General features: G+C 38.1%; 1 protein-coding gene across 2 annotated transcripts in view; it reads right to left on the bottom strand.

The window, feature by feature from the left end:
* LOC114454092 (cadherin-18) overlaps nucleotides 1–11,979 on the bottom strand; it is a 118,154-nt gene extending 106,175 nt beyond the window's left edge. The window contains exon 1 of one of the 2 annotated variants that reach the window (XM_028434271.1): nucleotides 11,772–11,979. In XM_028434271.1, coding sequence (XP_028290072.1) covers nucleotides 11,772–11,880 — 109 coding nt within the window. In that variant the 5' untranslated portion in view covers nucleotides 11,881–11,979. The remainder of the gene's footprint in view (nucleotides 1–11,771) is intronic. The other variant, XM_028434270.1, reaches the window with a different exon arrangement.
* Between the last annotated feature and the right edge of the window lie 8,545 nt (nucleotides 11,980–20,524).

Raw genomic sequence — 20,524 nt, 5'->3', positions numbered from 1 at the left:
CTGTTTCCTACTCTCTCCTATCTCTGCAGCCTTGGGCCACCTCACATTTTGTGTTGGCAGCACCAATAAATGAACCTTCTAGTGCACATGATGCTATTGCTATTCTTATCCATAAAGTCGAAAAAAGCTGCGAGGTGTGAAACTATGGAGTGGCTTTTTGTGTGTGTGAAATCTCATAAGCTGTTCTTGTTCATTTCTTTTTAGTGGGATTAAAACAGCTCACATCTGCGGTAGCACCTAAACCCAAATCGACATGTAGCTACATTATAAAAATTAGCTTCAATATTGGGTTATTGACGTGCAGGGTCACTTTATTGCCTCGGCAGGGCTAGTCGATTGGACGTTTTGGCGTCAAGTTTGACGGTTTGGCAGGAATAGGTTCACAAGGGAAGCGTGCGAGGTGGTTGATGTTACTGTTAAAGTGAATCACAGTTTTTAACTGAGTTTCTGGCTCGTCTGAACGAAGAGGCTGGAGCCCAGCATGGGTGTGAAATGAGTGTTGCATGACTCTTAACACTAATTGTTATTTAATACATTTTAGGTGCAAACGAATGAAGTTAGAAGCTATTATTACCTTTTTCTTCAACATGACATTAAGAGGAAAAAAAAAAAAAAAATGCCAAGTACTGAGTGTAACAGTTTGTGCTGGACTCCAGAGTTGTTGAAATCCTGCTCGCTATCTTGACCCTGATGTAAAGCCTCGCCTCCCGCCCCCCCGCAGTTTGCCTCTCATCACCCCTCAGATCTGTGAATCAGTATGGATGCCCTGTCCACATCCGTTCCTCTGCTCTCCACATCGCTCTCACTCCTCCAACGCTTTGGCACGGTCCAATTAACAACTCCCTCACATCGCAGCCATACATGCACGGGAAGGGCGAGTAGGTCTGACAGGCGACGAGCACGCTGATGTTTTATCTGCACTGTGACACCAACACCGAGCAGCACCGCCCCTCTGTGAGAGTACCACACTCCACACACACGCACACGCACACACACACACATTCTACTGCAAGTGCCAAGCTTTTGAACGCCTTGCAGGGCTGCTCGATTTCAGAAAATATAATAATCACGATTATTTTAGCCATAATTGAAATCACAGTTATTCAAACAATATTTTGTCAACCAAAATGTTATTTATTTTTTGTACAAAAAAAAACTAAATATATTATTTAAACAGAAATAAAATCCTTTAAACACTAAAATCAAGTATGTTCACTTTTGCACAAAACCAAACACTTCTTGCACGTGATGCGTCTTTGATCTAGGTCTTCATCATCAAACCCAAAGTGTTCCCACATCAGAGAATTTGACTTGCCACTTGTTTACCAGTGTTTTTGTTTCAAGACCACAAGCAACAACTTTCCTGGTGTTGGCCTGCAGGCTGGCTTTGGCTTTGAGAGGGGCGGGGCGGAGGGGAGGAGCTTGCATGTGCCTGGCTTAAACCACTCAAAGTTAGTATTAACATGTGTGCCAAGCTTTATTATTTGTAGATGTCCAAAATAAGGGGTTTGTTTTATTTAGCAAATAGAAGGTAAAAAAAAAATATTTATATATATATATATATCTTTTTGTTAATAGTTTTTTCTCGATTGTTATTTTTGATTGCATTTTGATTAATTGAGCAGCCCTAACTCCTATTAATACTGATAAATAATGTCTGCGCAGCAATAGTTGGGGCCAGGCAACTTTAGGCAATTATTAGCAAGTTTATAGGAAGATGAGAAATAGGAGAAAATTTCATGGTTTCTTTTTACATCAAGCCCTATGTCTATATTCTCATTATAGGAGTTCTACATCTACAATAAATCAATAAGTGAAACGCATAATTACACCACAACTATTGCAAGATGGAACACCCTCTATCACTGAGCTTCACTATCTGACTAAGCCAGTCACATATGAGCAAGAAAGCAGCTGCTAGCGTTTAAAGGCAGATTTTAAATGGCTCAAAACAGAATGGAGATGTTGGTAATTTTAACAATAATTTATTCTCTCGATGTATATATATATATATATATATATATAATTATTTTTTAAATGTAATTTTTGCATCAACTCCAATTTAAAAGTGACTAAGAAATTCAGTTTTTGAGATAAAATTCAGATATTTTCCAAACATAATCTACAATGACAGCAAACTGTAATTTTACATTGACAATGTATTAAGCAAGAAATGTTTAAAATACCTTCATCACAGTCCAACAAGTTTAATAAGTAAGTAATAACTTATACATAATGTGTAATATGTTTAAATGGACAAATGTTTCCTCAGGATTGAGGCTACACATTGGTGAAACTTGCAAATCTGTAGCACACATGTTTGATTTGTTGTGAATGTTCAATTATTTTACTGTAAAAAGTTGCTGTGGCGCCATCTTTGGGACAATTGGCCTGTTTTTGCAACAGTAATTTGAACTTTATGCAAAATTTGGTAGATTTTTCATCCATGGGAAGTAGGATTTCCTCAGAAGAAGAAATGCAGGATAACAATAGGTTAGGTGATTATGAAAGCTACTTTATTTGATTTTAACTTTGTGCATCAAATATCAAAGTAAAGGGTTCTGAGGAAAGAGATAACACCATTAAATTTGCAATCCCAATACTGGCTTCCAGCAGATAAACGCGCTACTGAACTTTCCTTTAGTGGAACACAAATATTCTGCCGAGTGCTAACGTGTAAACGAGGCGCCTCGGGCGGAGAGTGCAAATCTGGAGGGAAATAAGGGTGATAAAGGATGTGCCCTGGTGAGTAAAATACAGAAGCACCCGTGGAAGTTGACACATCTTGAACATGACCAAAAGACAAAAGCAGCGATTTAGAGCGGAGAACAAACCAAAATACTCAGAGGCAGCCCTCAGGATCCCAGGAGGGAAAGCACTGCGGTTACATAACAACGGTTCCTCCTAAAGAGCTATTTAGAAAAGAACAAAAAAAAAGGAGCTGCCTCTGAGCAAACATTCACCAAAGTGCAAATGAAACTCACTCCCTCTCCCTCTAATCGTGTATTAACTATTCATGTGGCACATTGGAAATCAAATGCACCTAATAGCATGTGCAGCGCCTGTGTTTGCAGAACAAACAGTTTGGCTCCAAAAAGTCTTTTCTGTTTTGTGATGTAAAATATGTTGTCATTGGAGAAGGATTTAATCTAAACAGCGAGAAATCATATCAATCCTAAACTGGAGCTAGCTGCTGTCTAGCATCCAAACACTGTCCGTGGATGTGGATGCGTCTCTAGTTGGGTTTCCATTACAGATTTTCGCAAAATAAAAGCGATATTTCTGTATAATTGCGCTTTGAACGTGTTTCCATTGGAGGTTGTTTTGGGCAGGTGCCTCGCAATTCCCGCGAAATCTCATCCCGCAAGATTTTGCCGCAGGAAGTAGGACATTCCAAACCTTCTCATAAAACTCACTATTCCTTTGTTGTTGCTGTCTAATGAGGCAGTAATAATTTTAAAATATAATGCTAAGAAATGTCCTGGTCTCCTCTTCTGTCTACACAAACCACACCATGTTTTCTCAGAGAGGAGTGGTCATGTGACCAGGTACCTCACGTCATGTGAAGTGGATTTGCAAAAAAAAAAAAAGTTAAATAAATCAAATATGTGCACCTTTAAAAAAAAAAAAAAAAAAAAAAAAAAAAAACACATTGGACTTTGGAGAACAATTTTATACCTTGTGGGATCAACTATGGGGAGCCGCCATTTTGGTTAGGATATGATGCACTTTTGTTGATTCCTGTTAGCTGTTGCTAGGCACCAGTGTTCCGTTGGTCTACAGCTTCTGAACAATGACAGAGTGTAAAGCCAATGGTTGCTATAACAACAAGAGAAAAACCCTGCGTCTTTAAGCCAAATAACAATGCTAGGTTAGAGTTAGCCAGACGTTGGCTCCATTATATCGGTACAGGATACATGCTTCGGATGAAATTTGTATTATGCGAGGACCGCATTATTGCTTAGTTATTTGTCATCCAGTTCCTTGGACGTTATTTTGAAGCGATGACACTGAAAATCTGAAAACAGGAAGCAGTTTTAGGAAAGAAAACTAAGTTGATTTCATTGCAAAAGATGACATTGGTTTTTCTTCCCGTGGTATTGATGTAGTCATGTGAGTTGAGTTGCTCCAAGGGGTAATCATTTACAGACACAAAGAAGCTCCGTGACCACACCTAACAAGCTAATGAAGCAACTAGAAACTCTTTTGTTCTTTCCTTTCAAAGCCTGTAAAGATGGTTTGATAAGCAAAGGTTTTACCTTCATCTTTAATCTTCCTCCACTGCATAAAAAAAAAAAAAATGTTTTGACTTGATGTCAGGAGTGTTTCTTTATTCCGTCAGAATGCGAGCTTTGATCAAGATAATGGCACCAAACGGTACGTGCACAAAACTCCCAAAAGAGAACTTTCAGAGAAAAGGATGAAAGCCAAGAAACGAGAAGCAGATCGTTCAATGTTTGGAAATAACTGGAGCAAAGATGACGCAAACGTATTCGTAAAATAACATTACGTTTGGTATTTGCTCACCTGCAACATGTCAGCCATTTTAATACGAGGAGAGACTATCTTTGCAGATCTGCACATCTCAATGTAAAGCGTAACAGGTGGTTCCACGACAAACGTTGAATGTTGTTACATATTAATATGGTCGGCTTGCATTAACAACACACTTTAATGGGGCTGCATTAACCAAACCCACACGTACAGTAGCTCCTACTGCCACAAATGATGATGAATTTGGAGGCATCTTTATGGTGCCTGAGGCCTGGGTTTGAGCAGAGCCTGGTTCACACCTCCTGCAGGTAATGAGGGCCAGGCGGGATTGCTGATTAAAAACACTTGTGTCAATGTATTAACCAGAAGCTCCAGCACGGGCTCACACAAAAAAAACTGTGACAGATTTACACACAAAGGCAGAAAAATGTGCAAAAATGACTCCAAAAACACACAAAAATTAAACAGTAACACATACATTTATAAACACAAACACAAAATGACACCAAAAAAACACAAAAATAAAAGAAAGAAAATCACAATTACTCCACAAACACACAACATGACATCAAGAACAACAAAAAATGACAAAATGATAAAAAATACACAAAACAAGAACAAAAACTGACACTAAAAACACACCAGATAACTTCAAAACTGCCAAAAATGACATTAAAAATAAACAAAATATGACCACAAAATACCAAAAATGACTGCAACAACAGACAAAAGGAAAGTAACACACAATGAGCAGCAAAAACACACAAAACAAGAAAAAAAACACTGAAACTAACAGAAAATACAAATATTGACTTTAAAACCACCAAAAATGACCATAAAGACCAAGAATGACTGCAAAAACAGACAAAAGGTATGAAAGAAATGCACAATTATTCCACAAACATGACTGACGTTGCAACAAAAATACAAAAATTGACTCGAAAAAAACACAAGAAGTTGCAGCAAAAACACACAGTGACAGAAAATACATAAAAAAGAGCAAAAACTGAATATTGACTCTAAAAACACAAAAAGTTGCAACAAAAATACACAAAATGAGAGAAAATACACACAAAACAAGAACAAAAACTTACAAAGAATACAAAGATTTCAAAAACACAAAAGATTGCAAATAGCTTGACATTTACTGTAAATGACAAGATATGTTTCCGTGTTTCTTCAGCAGGTTGAATCACACATGCACACATGCAAACAATCTTTTATAACCAAATGAATAAAAGGCGTTAGTGTGGAATTAAAGGTTCCATCTTTTTATACTTTCCTATCTCTGCACTACCTTTTCAACACTTCCTTTATCTGCCACACAATATCTTTACACTGCTTGCATTAAGAGAGGGGATTACTTTACTTTGTTACTCTCAGATTGTGAAGTAATTGGCCTAATAATGACCCTTATATTGTCTGCTCAGGCGTGCAGACAGAGTCCTCTTTGTTTGATATCTAGGAGAACATATTGGTACTGATTAGAAGAAAGCTTGACTCATCGATTTAATGACTTTGTTATTGTCGCGCTGTGACAGAAAGCACAGCAGATTCAAAGAAATGAACTTGTATTAAGTTCATCGTGAAAAAAAAATAAAAAAGTATATTCTTTGTTGAAATTCTAATAAGACTTTGCATTTTCCTCACATAAATACAAAAGTAAGGAAGCAGCTATTAAGTATTTTAGTAACGGAATATTCAATTAATTTGATCACCAGGAATTTGAATTTTAAGTCTAGATAATGACATTTTATTTTATTTATTTTTTTATTTCCACTGTAGAAATAGTATTTTTACGACAGTATATTTTACCTTTTTTGTTCAATTGCTGTTTTTTTTTTGCTGTTTTCTGGAATATTTATATTTCCATAACACTATCTCACCAGGTAGCAGCTAAAGTAGTTTTGTCACTTTGAATTTTTTTTTTTTCCATTTCTGTTTCATCGGCTTCCACCAATCAGATGTCATTACAGGCTATCACAGCACCAAACATGCTTAATAGGAATAATAGAGCCACTAATGTAATTTCATGTTTCAATGCCACAGATGTACAGAAAGGAAATACATCAAGACAATGTAAAGTGGGATTATGTGCCAGATTTCACATTTGACCATTTGCTACCCATGTTACAGTGAAAAAGACAGTGGAATGAGGGTTTACTCTGTGTCATAGAGATGTTTCCATTTCATTTTTGGCAAAAAACCTTGCAGATTATGAACAAAATTTGGCATTCGTTAGTTCAGTATGTTTGCTAGACATTCAGTCACCTGTTTTCCAGGTAAAAATACAGTGCAAATGTGTGATATGGTCACAAAATATGGATGACACAAAAAGACTCCAAGAACATACAAAATATCAACATAAATACACAAAACAAGAACAAAAACATAGAAACTCACTATACTATTACTAATGACTCCAAAAACACACAAGAATGCTTCAAAGTCCCCCAAAAATTACAGACAAACCAAAAATGACTGCAAAAACAGACAAAATGAAAGAAACATACAATCCAGAAAAATACAAAAAGTGACTCTAAAAAACACAAAATGACTCCAAGAACATACAAAGTTGAAACAAAAATACACAAACTGACAAAAACTACACAAAACATGAACATAGAAAATGGCAGAAAATATAAATAATGACTACAAAAATACACAAGATAAAAATCACCCATAATGACAAAAATAAACAAAAATGACAACAAAAAACAAAAATGACAACAAAAAACAGACAATGAAAAAAAAAATAAACACAATTACTCCACAAACACACAAAATGACAGATTTTTTTCAAATGCGTTAATGTGTGATAATGTCCCACAATATGCATGTTAGATGTCATATTCAGATTGCTTTTACCATGACACTATTTTACAATATTAAACAGCAGCTCCAGCCCTGGAGGAGGAACCAAAATATGGAAACTGACAGGTAAAATACAAATATTGACTCAAGAAAAAAACAAAAGATTACTTCAAAATCCCACAAAAATGAAAAAATAAAACAAAAAATGAGAGCAAGAACAGACAAAAGTAAATATATAAACATTCAATTACTCCACAAACACACAAATGGCAAAGATGTATTAAAAAAAAGTGTGTAAAATGTGTGTTCGATGCCATATTCACATTTCTTTGTCCATTTCAGAACATTAATTATGCATTTTCTGTCTTTTTTCAAGCTCACTAAAAAATCTGAGTCACTACGTCGACTTAAAACTTTGTGGCTTTACTTTGGAAACTCTGTTAAAGGCAACCCTGGGGATTCTCTGTCAAGGTTTTCTGAGCTCAGCAGGAGGCGACCGCTTCATCGTTTAACATCAGCAAACCAAACAACACTTATTGGGACTGGAGAATTAATTCCTGTAGGCAGCAGTAAAAGCTGAATCCACAGTGTTTGCTCTGCTTAGACCTGCAGAAATCTGAAAAGAACACCTGATTACCAGTTTCACCTTTACACAGTTATCATAGGATCTGCATCTGATAGGATGTGATGCTCAGACCCGTTGCTCTGCTTACATGCAGGAAGCAGGCGTGGCAACCCACTGCTGTCTGCACTGACATTAATTGTGATGTAATTAGCTGCAGTACGCTTCCAGGCAAGGATAACATCGATGGGAATGGACAAACAAGCTGGACACCCTTAAAATACTGCTGATCTGACTTCTTTTAAAAACAAAATCCAGCAGCAGAAGTAAGTAAATCCTTCAATACAGAGGCAACAACAAAGACACACAAGCTTCAGGCTAAACTGGGAACAATCTAGTCTGATTAAAAAAAGCTGATGTTCACACAATTAAAATGACACGTCATCCTGCTGTGTGGAAATGTAACATCTGTGTACAAACTGTGTGCAGACCTTTTTGTATTCAATGTCTTCTCCCTACTCGACAACATGGAGGTGGTTCCATCATGCTTTGATGCTGCTTCTCAATAACTGAAATAAGTGACAAAATATTTAGATTTTCAAGGTTGTTGTTTTTGTTTTGTTTTATTAAAAAGTTGGGATTAAGTACGGCCGGGCCCACGGAACGTCTCCGCGCCAAATATCACGTACCACGTTCCCAAGGATTCAGTCAAACGACTCGGTTCCACCGAGTTTAAAAAATGGGTTCCCCATGGCACATACAGAGTAATAGGACCCATTCATATATTGGTATGTGTCAATGATTCGGTACCACCAGCTGTTGCAATATTTGACTCAAAAATAAATGAGAAAACGACTTTAATGGAAATTTGGGGAAATTAGGGGATCTAATTGAATTGTGTGAGGCATAATCGTAATCTACATTGAAAAACCTTTGAAACGATATATCACACGACTATGTTCGCATAGATTTGGAAATTACCGGAAATAGGGGGCCCCCTGGCGCCCCCATGACATGTGCAGGGTAATGGGCCTCATTTATACATTCGTTTGTGCTAATGATTCAGTACCACCAACCGTCGTAATATTTGACTCGCAAATAAATGATAAATCAACTTTCGTTTAAATCGAAAATCAAGCTCCAACCGTCGATGCGTACACATCCATAGATTATACATACCAATTCAGCCCGATTCCTTCACGAATAACAGAGTAGCAGCAATTTTAACTTGTGTACACAACAAGAAGAAAAAGAACAACAACAACAATAAAGTGAGTGATGTTTTGAGTCTGGTAGCCTGGCCTAAAAATGACATTTTGCCCACAGTCAAACTGGTACCAAAGGTGAAAATATAATAATAATTGTAATAAATATTAATCATTATCAGATGCTGACGAGGGCTGGGCAATATATTGAGATTCAAATCAAGATATGTAGATTTTTCTATTTTGGCGCTATAGAAAATTTAAATAGTGCTAATTTTGTATTAAATCACTTGTTTTAAGAGTCGATGCTTTCAGAACTCACTCACACGTGCTGTCCCACAGAGGAAAAAAGTCGCACATTAAGTGCAGCTGTTTGTTAATAAAGGTGCCTGTGTGGCATTTTGCATCAGCAAATTTCACCCAGAATTTTGCTGATGAATTTTATCTCCATTTTGAGAAAAAATATTGAGACGAGTTTTGGTCCATATTGCCCAGCCCTGATGCTGACCCAATGCTAACAAAAACAGAGCGAACATATTGTTGTAGAAGCATTTCTCGAGAAAATTAAGCCAAAATATTAAAAATGAACGTATTTAACTAAGTTAAATGTGCATTTCTGTTGAATTCAGGAATAATTTTAAGTCAAAGATTTACTTCTTTCTTCTTTTAGATCTTATTTTTCCTGTACTTGTGTTATATGGTATTTTGTAGAATTAGGGGATATAATTGGGGGGAAAAAGATAATGGAGCACTTGTTCTGACAGTGTTTGGTAGATGAACAGCAGCACTCTATCCTCCATTCGCCCACTGCAATCACTGCACTTTGTTTTCCACATGTCATGCGCTACTTAACTGAGCTGTTGAACAGTTGCATGTGGAACTCTAACAGTGGCTTCTTTCAAAGCCAGTTAACACGTGCACACAGCGCTGTGGGGTGATGGACAGGCCGTGCACGCGTCGTGATCAGGTTGAACAACTTTCACTTCTACCTAAAATGCGTCATGGTGCGCGATACAATAAATGTCTGGGAATGAGAGGACAAGCACCAGGCTAGTGTTTCCATGCATGTTATGCAAACCTGAAGTGAAATGAAACACATAGGCTTGTGCATTGTCATGCATCTGACGATACAATACAATTTGCATGTCACCACATGACATATCCCGATATTAAACAATGATATACTGTACGTTGCGATATATCGCAATATCAATTAAAATTTCACCTTGACAAGTAGACAATTGAATGAAATAGTTTATTTACTTTTTTTAAGCTTGCAAGAACAAATAAATAGTAACTAACTGTAGTTCAAGTAAAAAAAAAAAAAACTTAAGTGCAATCAACTTTAAAGCTAAAATGTATTGAGGAGTGAAGTAGTTTTACAAGGTCTGATGTGGTTCACTGACAACTAGTGACCATATGTTAGTGCAAATAAATGTTTTTTTTGGTTAAAAATCTGGGATCGATACAATAATCGCGCTGTGAAATATTGCGATATATCGCCGAATTGATTGTTCACTGCCATGTAGTGACTGGGCGTTTACACATTACGCATAAGTTAGCGCAATTAAATGTTTTTCGTTAAAAAAAAAAAAAAAAAAAAAAAAAAAAGTAAAACAATCGATTTAGACATTTTTTGGATGAATACGATAATCGCGCGGGGGAATATCGCAATATATCGCTGAATCAATTTTTTCTTACACCCCTAACTAGAGCTTATGTGGTTCAGTGCCATGTAGCGACAGGGTGTTTACGTGCAATGCATGTGTTAGCGCAATTAAATTGTTTTAGTTTTTTTTTCGTTAAAAAAACATGATTAAAAAATGTATTTGGACATTTTTTTTGGGATCGATACGATTACCACACCGTGAAATATCGCGATATATATATATATATATTAGAGCTTATGCTTGTGCATAAAGGGGTTGATGGAAATGGAGCCCAAATTAAAGATAATTAGCATATTTATTAATGTGTTGTATGTTCATCAATGAACGGTTACATTAACATAGTAGCAGAAATACTAATACTACTGCAATGGCAAAACAAGATTCCACACTGCATGTTGAAAACTCCTCATCTGCAAACCCTGCAGTACACACACAAAAAAAAAAAAAAAAAAAAAAAAAAACCTGGCACGTTCTCTCCCAGTAAAACATTTGCAAACACACCAACAGCGATATGCACACATGCACACGAGACGCAGCCATTCCATAATTCCCCCTGCGCTCAGCAGAAGCCAATCAATGCAACATTAGAGAGGAAACCAAGAGCGATCCTCCTTCCACACATGCCAAAAGGCGTCCACTGCTGATGTGAATTCGCTTCATTTGGTTAGAAATGCGCGCACAGGAGCCCTGACTCCGCTTTTACGCACATTCCAGGCTGGTGCAGCCTCAGAGTTGCCAGATCTTTATCCTAAACTCCGACCTCACCAACTCCGTGCGCTGCAGCGCCGCGGGATGCAGCGACGCGACGTGCGACACAGCCGATCCACTACCACACATGACAAATAATGCGTTACCATTTAACCCTACCATTCACCTGCACACGCTTGTGCACTCACACCTGACCGTGCGTGTGTGGTTATTTACAGGTTTGAGTGCGCAATGGCGCACAGCCGCACCTGTCCACCAGCCAAGGCGCACACCAAATAATAATTAAAAAAAGAACACAAAGTTATCGCTTCCTCTTACCTGTCAGCGTGCACGACTGCCAACACACGTGACAGCTGATTAGGAGCAAAGAAAACGCGCCAGTTGGAGTTTGAGACTCGTTCCTCTTCTCTCCGCCGGCTCCGGTCATCCTTTCCGTGGAAAAAGCTCCAGAGCGCGGACACGCTCCTGTCCTCCATCCACTCACTGTGCGTGTGTTGTGTGCGCGCCGCGCAGCAAAGCAGGACTGGGCGAGCCGTGCCGAGCCGGTGCGTGCGTGCGTGCGCGCGCGTCTTTCCCTGAGAGGGATCCTCCAATCGTCGCCGGTGATTTCGGTGGGTTAGGATAAAGGAGGCTTCCTATTGGTGGATTCACACATCAGTTTGCCACTAACAAGGTTGGCCCCGCCCACCTCCCCATCATCTCCCTCTCCTCCTCAGCTCCTGTCTGTTAACACGTGATAGTATCAGATAGAGATCAGGAGGAGAAACCTTAGTAGCCACACACCCACACACACACACACACACACACACACACACACACACACACACACACACACACACACACACACACACACACACACACACACACACACACACACACACTTAATTGAACACCTCAGCAGCAAGTGGCCACAGATGTAGTTTACCTCCACCGGCATTGACGTGGTGAGATCCGAGTGCAAAGATGCTTTTTATTTATTTTTTTAAATAATCTAAAAACGCTCACAGAAAAAATAATTTGATGGATTATATATTAGCCAATGAACATCAATTTATACAGAAGATAAGAAAGAAAACATTCATGATTTAAACATTTATCTTGGTTTTCAGCTGTACCATATCTACAGTATAAACTATGAAACACAAGCAAAATGTTTGACGTTAGAAAAATTATTGGGATATTTTAATTATTCATAAAAACCATAACAATAGTAATAATGATAAAAAATATTCTAGAATTACTGTTACAAATAGAGCTATAACAATAATAATGATAATTTTAATTGATTTACTTTATTATTAATATGGCTAGTTGTAGCAGTAATACTAGTAGTTTTGTCATTATTATTATTGTGGTATTTGGAATTTGAGCAAAATGTGCCAGAGTTTAACCTCCAAGGTCGACATGGGTGCTTTGTGCACTTTGCATGTTCTCCAAAAGAGCAAATTATTTCTTGAGTTACTCTTTAAAAAAGATGTTTGTGTGGGCTTTTTGTAACTTAGAATCAAAACAAATGCACTAACGCTCAGAGTTTGTATGTGTGTGTGTGTGTGTGTGTGTGTGTGTGTGTGTGTGTGTAAAAACTCATTCTCTCCACTCACATTCACACACTAGAGATGATTTGTGTTTCAGATGTTTGGTTTCAATCCAGCAAAGTGAGAGTTCTTTCCTTAATTTTTCGTCAGAGTACATATACATGCCAAATAAGAATAAAATGGTGTGTGTTTTTTTGTCTGGGCTCTGCTGTATATTTAGTAGTCACTCAGGGCTCTGTGTATTTTCATCAGCCTGAATCTTAACAGCAGCATCGGTAGAGCACAGCAACCAATTACTCTAGAGAGTTCAGAGGAAATGGGAAAGGGAGGTCAGCTTCTAAGCAGTGGATTTCACTGAGAAATAGTTTGAAGATATAAAAAACTTTCATTTACTTGCATAGGGCCTCGGCTGAGAAGAAAATGAGAAGCTTGAGGGAGTTTCACGTAGCCTCAATTAAAGCTGCTGAGTTTAAAAACACGGGAGGAGCACAACATCGTTTTTTTTTAAAAAAAAAAAAAAAAAAAAGGTGTTGAGACCTTGATTCTAAACTAAAGCTAAAGGAAAGGTAACAGTGGACAGGGTGATCCAATGAGGGCTCAGTGTGTGCACACGAAGAAAAGCATTTTTCTGTGGATTTCCAAAACAAGTCCACTTATTAATAAAAAGATTCAAGGTTCAAGAAGCAGCAAAAATATTGCCATTAAATGGATCAGCAAACATTCAGTGTTTATGCACTCCTTCAGTAGTGAGGGAAGGCAATTAGGAGACGAGACACGCCTGAGTGGAAACAGGAGGGAGAAGAAGCAACCTCACTCTCTATACTCTTACATATTGACCAGACGGGGGGTGTAGTAACCAGGAAGAGACTATTACCCACACACAGACACAGAGAGGAACCTACACGCATACCAACTGACTAAATAGAATTCATTTACCAAAGCAAGCCTAGCTTAAAGCTGATATTTAGAGAACAGCTCCACTTCTTCCCATTGCCTCTCCCAATCTACCAGAAGCCACGCCTCTACTTTTCTGCACACGCATCACGAAACATAACAAGGTCGCATCGGGTCGCATTGATATAGGCCTGTGAGCCAAAATCAAATTTACCTGTTTGCTGTTGTGACGCGCGGCCTTGTTTCCGTGCACAGTTCTGCATTCACTTTGATTGACAGTCTCAAAAACAGGAAGTTAAAACCTATTGGCTCGGCGATCACCGCAGTCGTTTCCATTTGTATAGGGGTCTATAGGACGAAGGAGGGACTTATATACATCAATGTATATGAATGACCACCGACAGTAGACCATAGTAAAAGACTAGTTAGCTATTTTTTCGCATTTCAAAAGAATCATACATGAGCATAGATTTCTCAGAAACTCCGGATATCAGCTTTAAAGAAATAAAAATAATAATACTCGGTTTGTTGACTTTGTTGGAAAAACCTGGTTCATTGCATTGTGGGATGTGGAGTCTGTAGACCACATGTCAAACTCAAGGCCCGCGGGCCAAGTTCGGTCTGCCAGAGCATCTAGTCCGGCCCACAGGAAGACTTTGTTCAAAGTAAAAATTACAGCAAACACTGTACTTTTTGTAAATTGTTACAGAAGTTTTAGATACAATATGATGGGGTTGCAGTACTACATTATTTACTGTAATAATAAATTTTTCGCAAATTGTCCAATAGAACTCTGGCAAATTACAGTGCAAATTTTGAGAAAATTTGCTGCAAAGTCAAGGAATTTTCATAAAGTGCTTAACATTGCGAATTTTGTTGAAATTTGTGGCTTTTTCCTTCACAAAAACATGGATTTTTCTGGTCCGGCCCACTTGAGGTCAAACTGGGCCTAATGTGGCCCTTGAACTAAACTGAGTTTGACATCCCTTGCTGTAGACAGATGCATAGAAGTGTTTTTACTGATCCAGTCTTACTTTGATATACTTACTACACTGTGTCTTCATTTGATAAAGAAAAAATCATCTCAGCAGTTTTTGCTCTAAGTTGTCCCATTGGAGGGGTATCATTAGCGTGTTTATGCTAACAGCTGTTAAAGTGAAGCAATAAAATTACTTTGTTGTATCATCAACCAAAGTTGATACAAGCATGAAGCAAATCAACGACTTTTCCCACAGCTTGGATTCCATCCATTACAACACAATGTTGCACTATCATCTAAAGTGTATTCATGTAATATGTGATACGCTTTAAATGTAGGAAATCTTTGTTTTACCCTCTCTGCTTCTCTTTACCGCTGCAAAAACATGCTTTGCTTGAGACCTCAATGAATCTACAGACTTTCAGTCGTGGAGTAACCACAAGGACCTAAAAGGATTTGAAGTTAAATGAAAAGCTTAGTAAAATGTTTCCCACTTATGAAAAAAGCAAGTTTAAAAGTAATTTCAAGGACAGCTGATGCAAATCTGTAAAGCTTGGCCGTAAAAAATTACAACAAATGGCCATCAAGTGTAGCAGATCTAGAGGAATTCCATTGCTGGCTTTTATTAAGTAGCGTTCTTAATGTAAATATTGACAAACTAGCGCATGCTTCAATCAAAGCATTAATTACCAATAATGTTTATATAATATATCAAGCTCAGGTAAGCATAAAAAGCCTCTCACTGCTTCCTAGTCATTACGTCTAATGACAACAAATCACCGTTGTTGTTTGACTAACAAATGAGGACTCAATGGAGCCATTGCTCTTTAGTTTGCAATCACGGAAAACAACCAACCTACCTAGACACTGAAAATGCATTACAAATTATTATGATCATAAACACTGAACATAGCAGGAGCCTAATTTATGGCACAATGGTGATAACGACTGATGTTACACAACAGTGTACAAAGGAAAACCATTTACACAAATAAGGAGTTTCTAAATCTAATGACAAGTTTAATCTGTTACAGCGTCATCACATGAAGATAAATAACAGATTTGTTAAATATTGAACAAGTTTAAAATATAAGGTTGTTTGCTCGGAGACAATTATTCAGACAAATTCCCTCCTAACACACCTCAACCATCAGGATAATCTCATTGGATACATTTATGAAACGTAAAATAATCTTGCGTTTGACATCCTTAGTCTGGAAAGGGGAAATCTGGACAAAAACAGCGTAATTTTTTTTGCGTACCCATCTTAAGTAAATATCTTACCTTGGTTTGCACTACAGAATGCCAATGAGATTCTGGGGCGGTTGCCATATTTTCTCCCACAGTTACTTAACAGTGACGTGCCGTGAGCACTAGGATTGGGTAGGCAGGGCGTTGCAAATCGAGACCACCAATGTCAACACCAATGAGAATTTCATATGTTTCTGCTGGCAAGTGTTAATCTAACAAAATCAACATAGTAAAACGCCATTAAAGAAACATGACACAACAGCGCATCCGTTGTTTGTGTTGGAAACACAGGAACATGGAGAAAATGACAACAACTTGGAACAGCCTCAGTGAGGCGCATCCACAAAGCCAATCCTTCTTTTTGTACCATTCACTATGGAAGGTATGAAACATTTTCTGACCTTTCCTTTGCTGAAGGTCTGGTAGCTCAGGTGTTGGTCTCCCATCTTTTAAAAGCTGTCATTTTTCCTCAATAGAAAGTTTCTTTATTGTCTCTAGCGCTGTCATCCTTCCTGAAGTGTTATCCCACCCACTCGCTAGAGAACGTAGCAGCAGCCATGCTGTATCAATTCACTAATGCAGTATATATACTATAGCATTTAGCATAGCGCGGTTACGTCCAAAGGCTGTGTAGAGAGCTGCCTTTTTACATAAATTGTTTTAATCTTGGGGAACTGACTGCGCATGCGCAAACACATAAAAACACGCTATGGGAACAGAGGCGGAGCAGCAATGTGCTTTTGGGAGAGGGTGTGGCCTCCTCCTGCCTTACAGCAGAGAGAGACTGTGCAGCGTCTCTGCCTCACCAGGATATAGTGGTGATTAGTCATTTGGGCTATGAAAAGCACAAAATGCTGACACTTTTAAACTTATAGGTACTGTAGGCTATCGGAAATGGAAAAATAAAAAAATGTAGTATATCTATAATATAATTAAAACAAATAATCAAAATAATAAATTCACCCTTGGGTAGGCACGGCCCACCTTGCCTACCCTTACTGCTCCTCACTGTTATTTATAGGTTAGCAGGATTTTGTCAAGAGTGCAACATATATTTTGACAATATTTTGACCAAAGATAGACCTTACACCATATGAGGAGTTTGAGATTCTTGAAAAAGTAGAATTCAATCTATAGACTGTCTCGAGATTTGCGCCAACCACAATGTGTGTAACATATACAATAATGCAAACATGATTAGTAACATTATTGATAATGTTGACTACAAATATTTGTGTCAATGCGTCAGTACCATGCATGAACTGCTTCAATTACTAACTCAGTTACTTTTTGGAACAAGTAGTGAGTAATTACTTTTTTAAAGTAACATTCCAACACTGGTTATTAATAAGGATTGAAATTCCTTCCATGCCTGTAAAGTGTGAATGACCATGGTACTGATTCAGATAACTGTGAATATCTGGCTAAAAGGAGATTTGGCACTTGGTGGAGGTTTGCACTCTTGTTTTCACATAGTTTGATTGCTTCCCTGATTTTCAGTGTTGTTCACCCTTTTTTCTTCCACCTCCTCTCCACAAACAAGCATCATTCCAATACCTCTGGGCCAGCAGCTGAGTCTGCCAGTGAACTCAGTTGTTGCTTGTGCTCTCCAAAGGGAAACTTAATGAATAATGAACAGAGCAGCGCAACAGGAAAGCGTTGGTGGAGGGTGAGCTCAGGAATGAGTGAGTCAAATGGAGAGACTGAGGGAGGGCAACTTGTTAGTGTTCAGCCATCAATTAGGCCACAGAAGAGACACACGGAGAGGTGCATGGTGGATGGGAGTGTCCAGAAATGAAAGAGCAAGCGCGCTCGCTGAGGAGACAGATTAGGCATCAGTCGGCGAGGTGAGAGTCAGGAGGGCGTGGACAGGGAGAGACAGAAGAAGAGACAGAGGTCTCAGAGGCTTCAGTGGCTCCTTAGCGCTACATCCAGCTTCATCTATCATCCAAGCCTGTTTGTTCCTGCCAACACAAGGTTGGCATGCATCTTCAAAAACACTCTAGCCTGGATGTGCTCATTATATTAAACAAAGTAATGACTCCCCTTCAGGCTGTAGACAGGTGTTTTCATTCCAAGCACAAGAACAAGAGGCTCCCCCAGAGGGTTTAGGTGTTGTGGTACAATTTACTGCCAAAAGTATCGAGACGCAGTTCTTCAGCATGTGGATCACCAGCAAAAAATAGGTTTTTGGAGCCAGTGACTCCATGTGTGATATGTTGTTATCCAGGCTTTATAAGTAAATTCATTAATATTTTTTCAAAATAATCCAATATTCAAAAAAAGCAGAACTTGTTAACTCTTCAAAGAGTCTACTGCCAAACATTGAAGCTTCACCTTTGAATGAAAACATAGTATAGGCATTCATGTCAGCATTTCGAATAATGACCAATCTGAGCATTAATACAGGAAACAACATCGTGTTTTTGTTGCTGTTTTGTTTATTTTTTTTTTCTCGTGTGTGATTTATAGATGTCATTGGATACATTTTGTGTATTTCTCTTGCTGTTTTGTATGCTATTAGAGTCTATTTACTTTTACATTTATCATTTAAAAAAAAAAAAAAAAAAATATATATATATATATACAGCGTTATTATGGGACTGCATTACCCATAATGCTGTGTTAACAGGGAACAGTCAAAATGGTCAAGATGGCGGTTTAGCCTGCGGAACAAACACTGGTAAAAACCTACGCAAGTGTTGTTTGTTTAAAGAAAACAACGCACATAAAATTTCTGTCATTTTGTGTTTGTTGTTGTTTTGAGTTTGGGAGTTCAGTGTGTTCTTAGAGTCATTTTTTGCATTTACTTTGGGAGCCTTACCAATTTATCTGGGCATATGTGGGCCCCCATGCCACTATTTTTCCCGTGTCTGTAATAGATAAGAGTACGAGCCAGACATCAGTAATCGATGTTGGAAAAACTATGATCTCTCATGGCAAGATTTATCTCTTTGGAAAGACTTCCTAGAGGAAGAAAGGTTGAAATTTAGTATTTTCCTGTTAATTCCTAAAGATTATTAATTAGATATCATTAAAGTTCATATGTCCAAATACTTTAGGCAATGCATGCTTGATATTCTTTAGAAGAAGCTAGCAGAAGTCACACAGCCATAGAGATATGATCACCTGCTCGATATTAGCAAGTCCTCCATGTCCACTTACCAAATTAACTGGAATTTAATATTCTGTAACAGCTTCGAATAATGTCAACAGTTTGAGCACGACCGACCAACTAGGTTCTGCTCCTGACCAACCTGTACTGGAGAATTTCCACCCTTGAACTTCTCTCATCCATACCACTGCAAACTTGTGGAAATTGGAGTCTCTCTCACTCACAAATCTGTATTTGTCCAACTATAGCTTGAATACTCATGCTTGTAGAATATTAAGTCCTCTACAAGCTACTGCAATACAAGAACAGATCGCAGACCCAAGCCCAGGTTTTTATAATTTAAAAGCACTGGGGAAACCTTGCAGGATAGCGTGTATTCAGGCGGTGGCGTTGGGTAATAGTGGCACTTTCTTTCCCACAGGCTCCTCCATAACCATTTTCTCCAGTTGCAGCTACAGCATTATTAAACTAACATGAAATACGGTGCAATGACAAGTCAAGGTTCTCTTTCACTACTCCGGGTGTTTCTGTGCTGCAGCACCGACATTAGAAATGTGACAAAGCCCGAATCATTGCTGTAGTTTTAATGACAGTGAAAGTAAATGTTTGTGCTCGAGTCCGTTACTACTGTATATTACCTGCACATGTAGAGATGTGCATATGTCTGCTTTTCCATTCAAACCTTGTTTGCTGCAGTACGAGCAAACCCTGGAAACAATCCAGTTTCTTTGACTGGAATATGAATTATTTTCCAACTGTCAGTAACAAGTAACACTATCCCTCCCTATCGTATTGGCTTCTATCCGTCTAAAGTAGTTACAGACTGCCTCGAGGGCAAAATGATGATTTTAAATGGCACTCATGGTACCAGCGAGAGAAGAAGTTATTCAGTGTTGGGCTCTTTTGCAGTTAAGAGTAAAAAATACATCTACGAGCTTGATTTTCCAAGTTTATAGGACAAAATCTATTTAGATTGATACATTGATTGGTTAAGCAGCGATCCAATCAAATCGATGGAAACTCAAACCATCGATGAACTTCATCAGCTAAACACGTCTTTTCTTTTTGATAAAAGTAATGGTTTTCATTTAAATGTCTGAAACGTATCAGCAATAAAACATCAAAGTTACTTGGTACTCTTTTCTAGCTTTAGGTGAATTGTAACTAATTGTGTTCATTAATATCGATTCTTGTCCTAAATCCATTGAAGGCACTTGAATCAAAATAAAATCGTGTGATAATGTTAATATTGTACTGCAGTCCAAATAATCAATATCATATGGTCATTAAACTTTAC

The sequence above is a fragment of the Gouania willdenowi genome, chromosome 20 (assembly GCF_900634775.1).
Source record: "Gouania willdenowi chromosome 20, fGouWil2.1, whole genome shotgun sequence".
NCBI classification, from domain to species: domain Eukaryota; kingdom Metazoa; phylum Chordata; class Actinopteri; order Blenniiformes; family Gobiesocidae; genus Gouania; species Gouania willdenowi.
The sequence above is the reverse complement of the archived record's forward strand: the minus strand, read 5'-3'. Positions and strand labels throughout refer to the sequence as shown.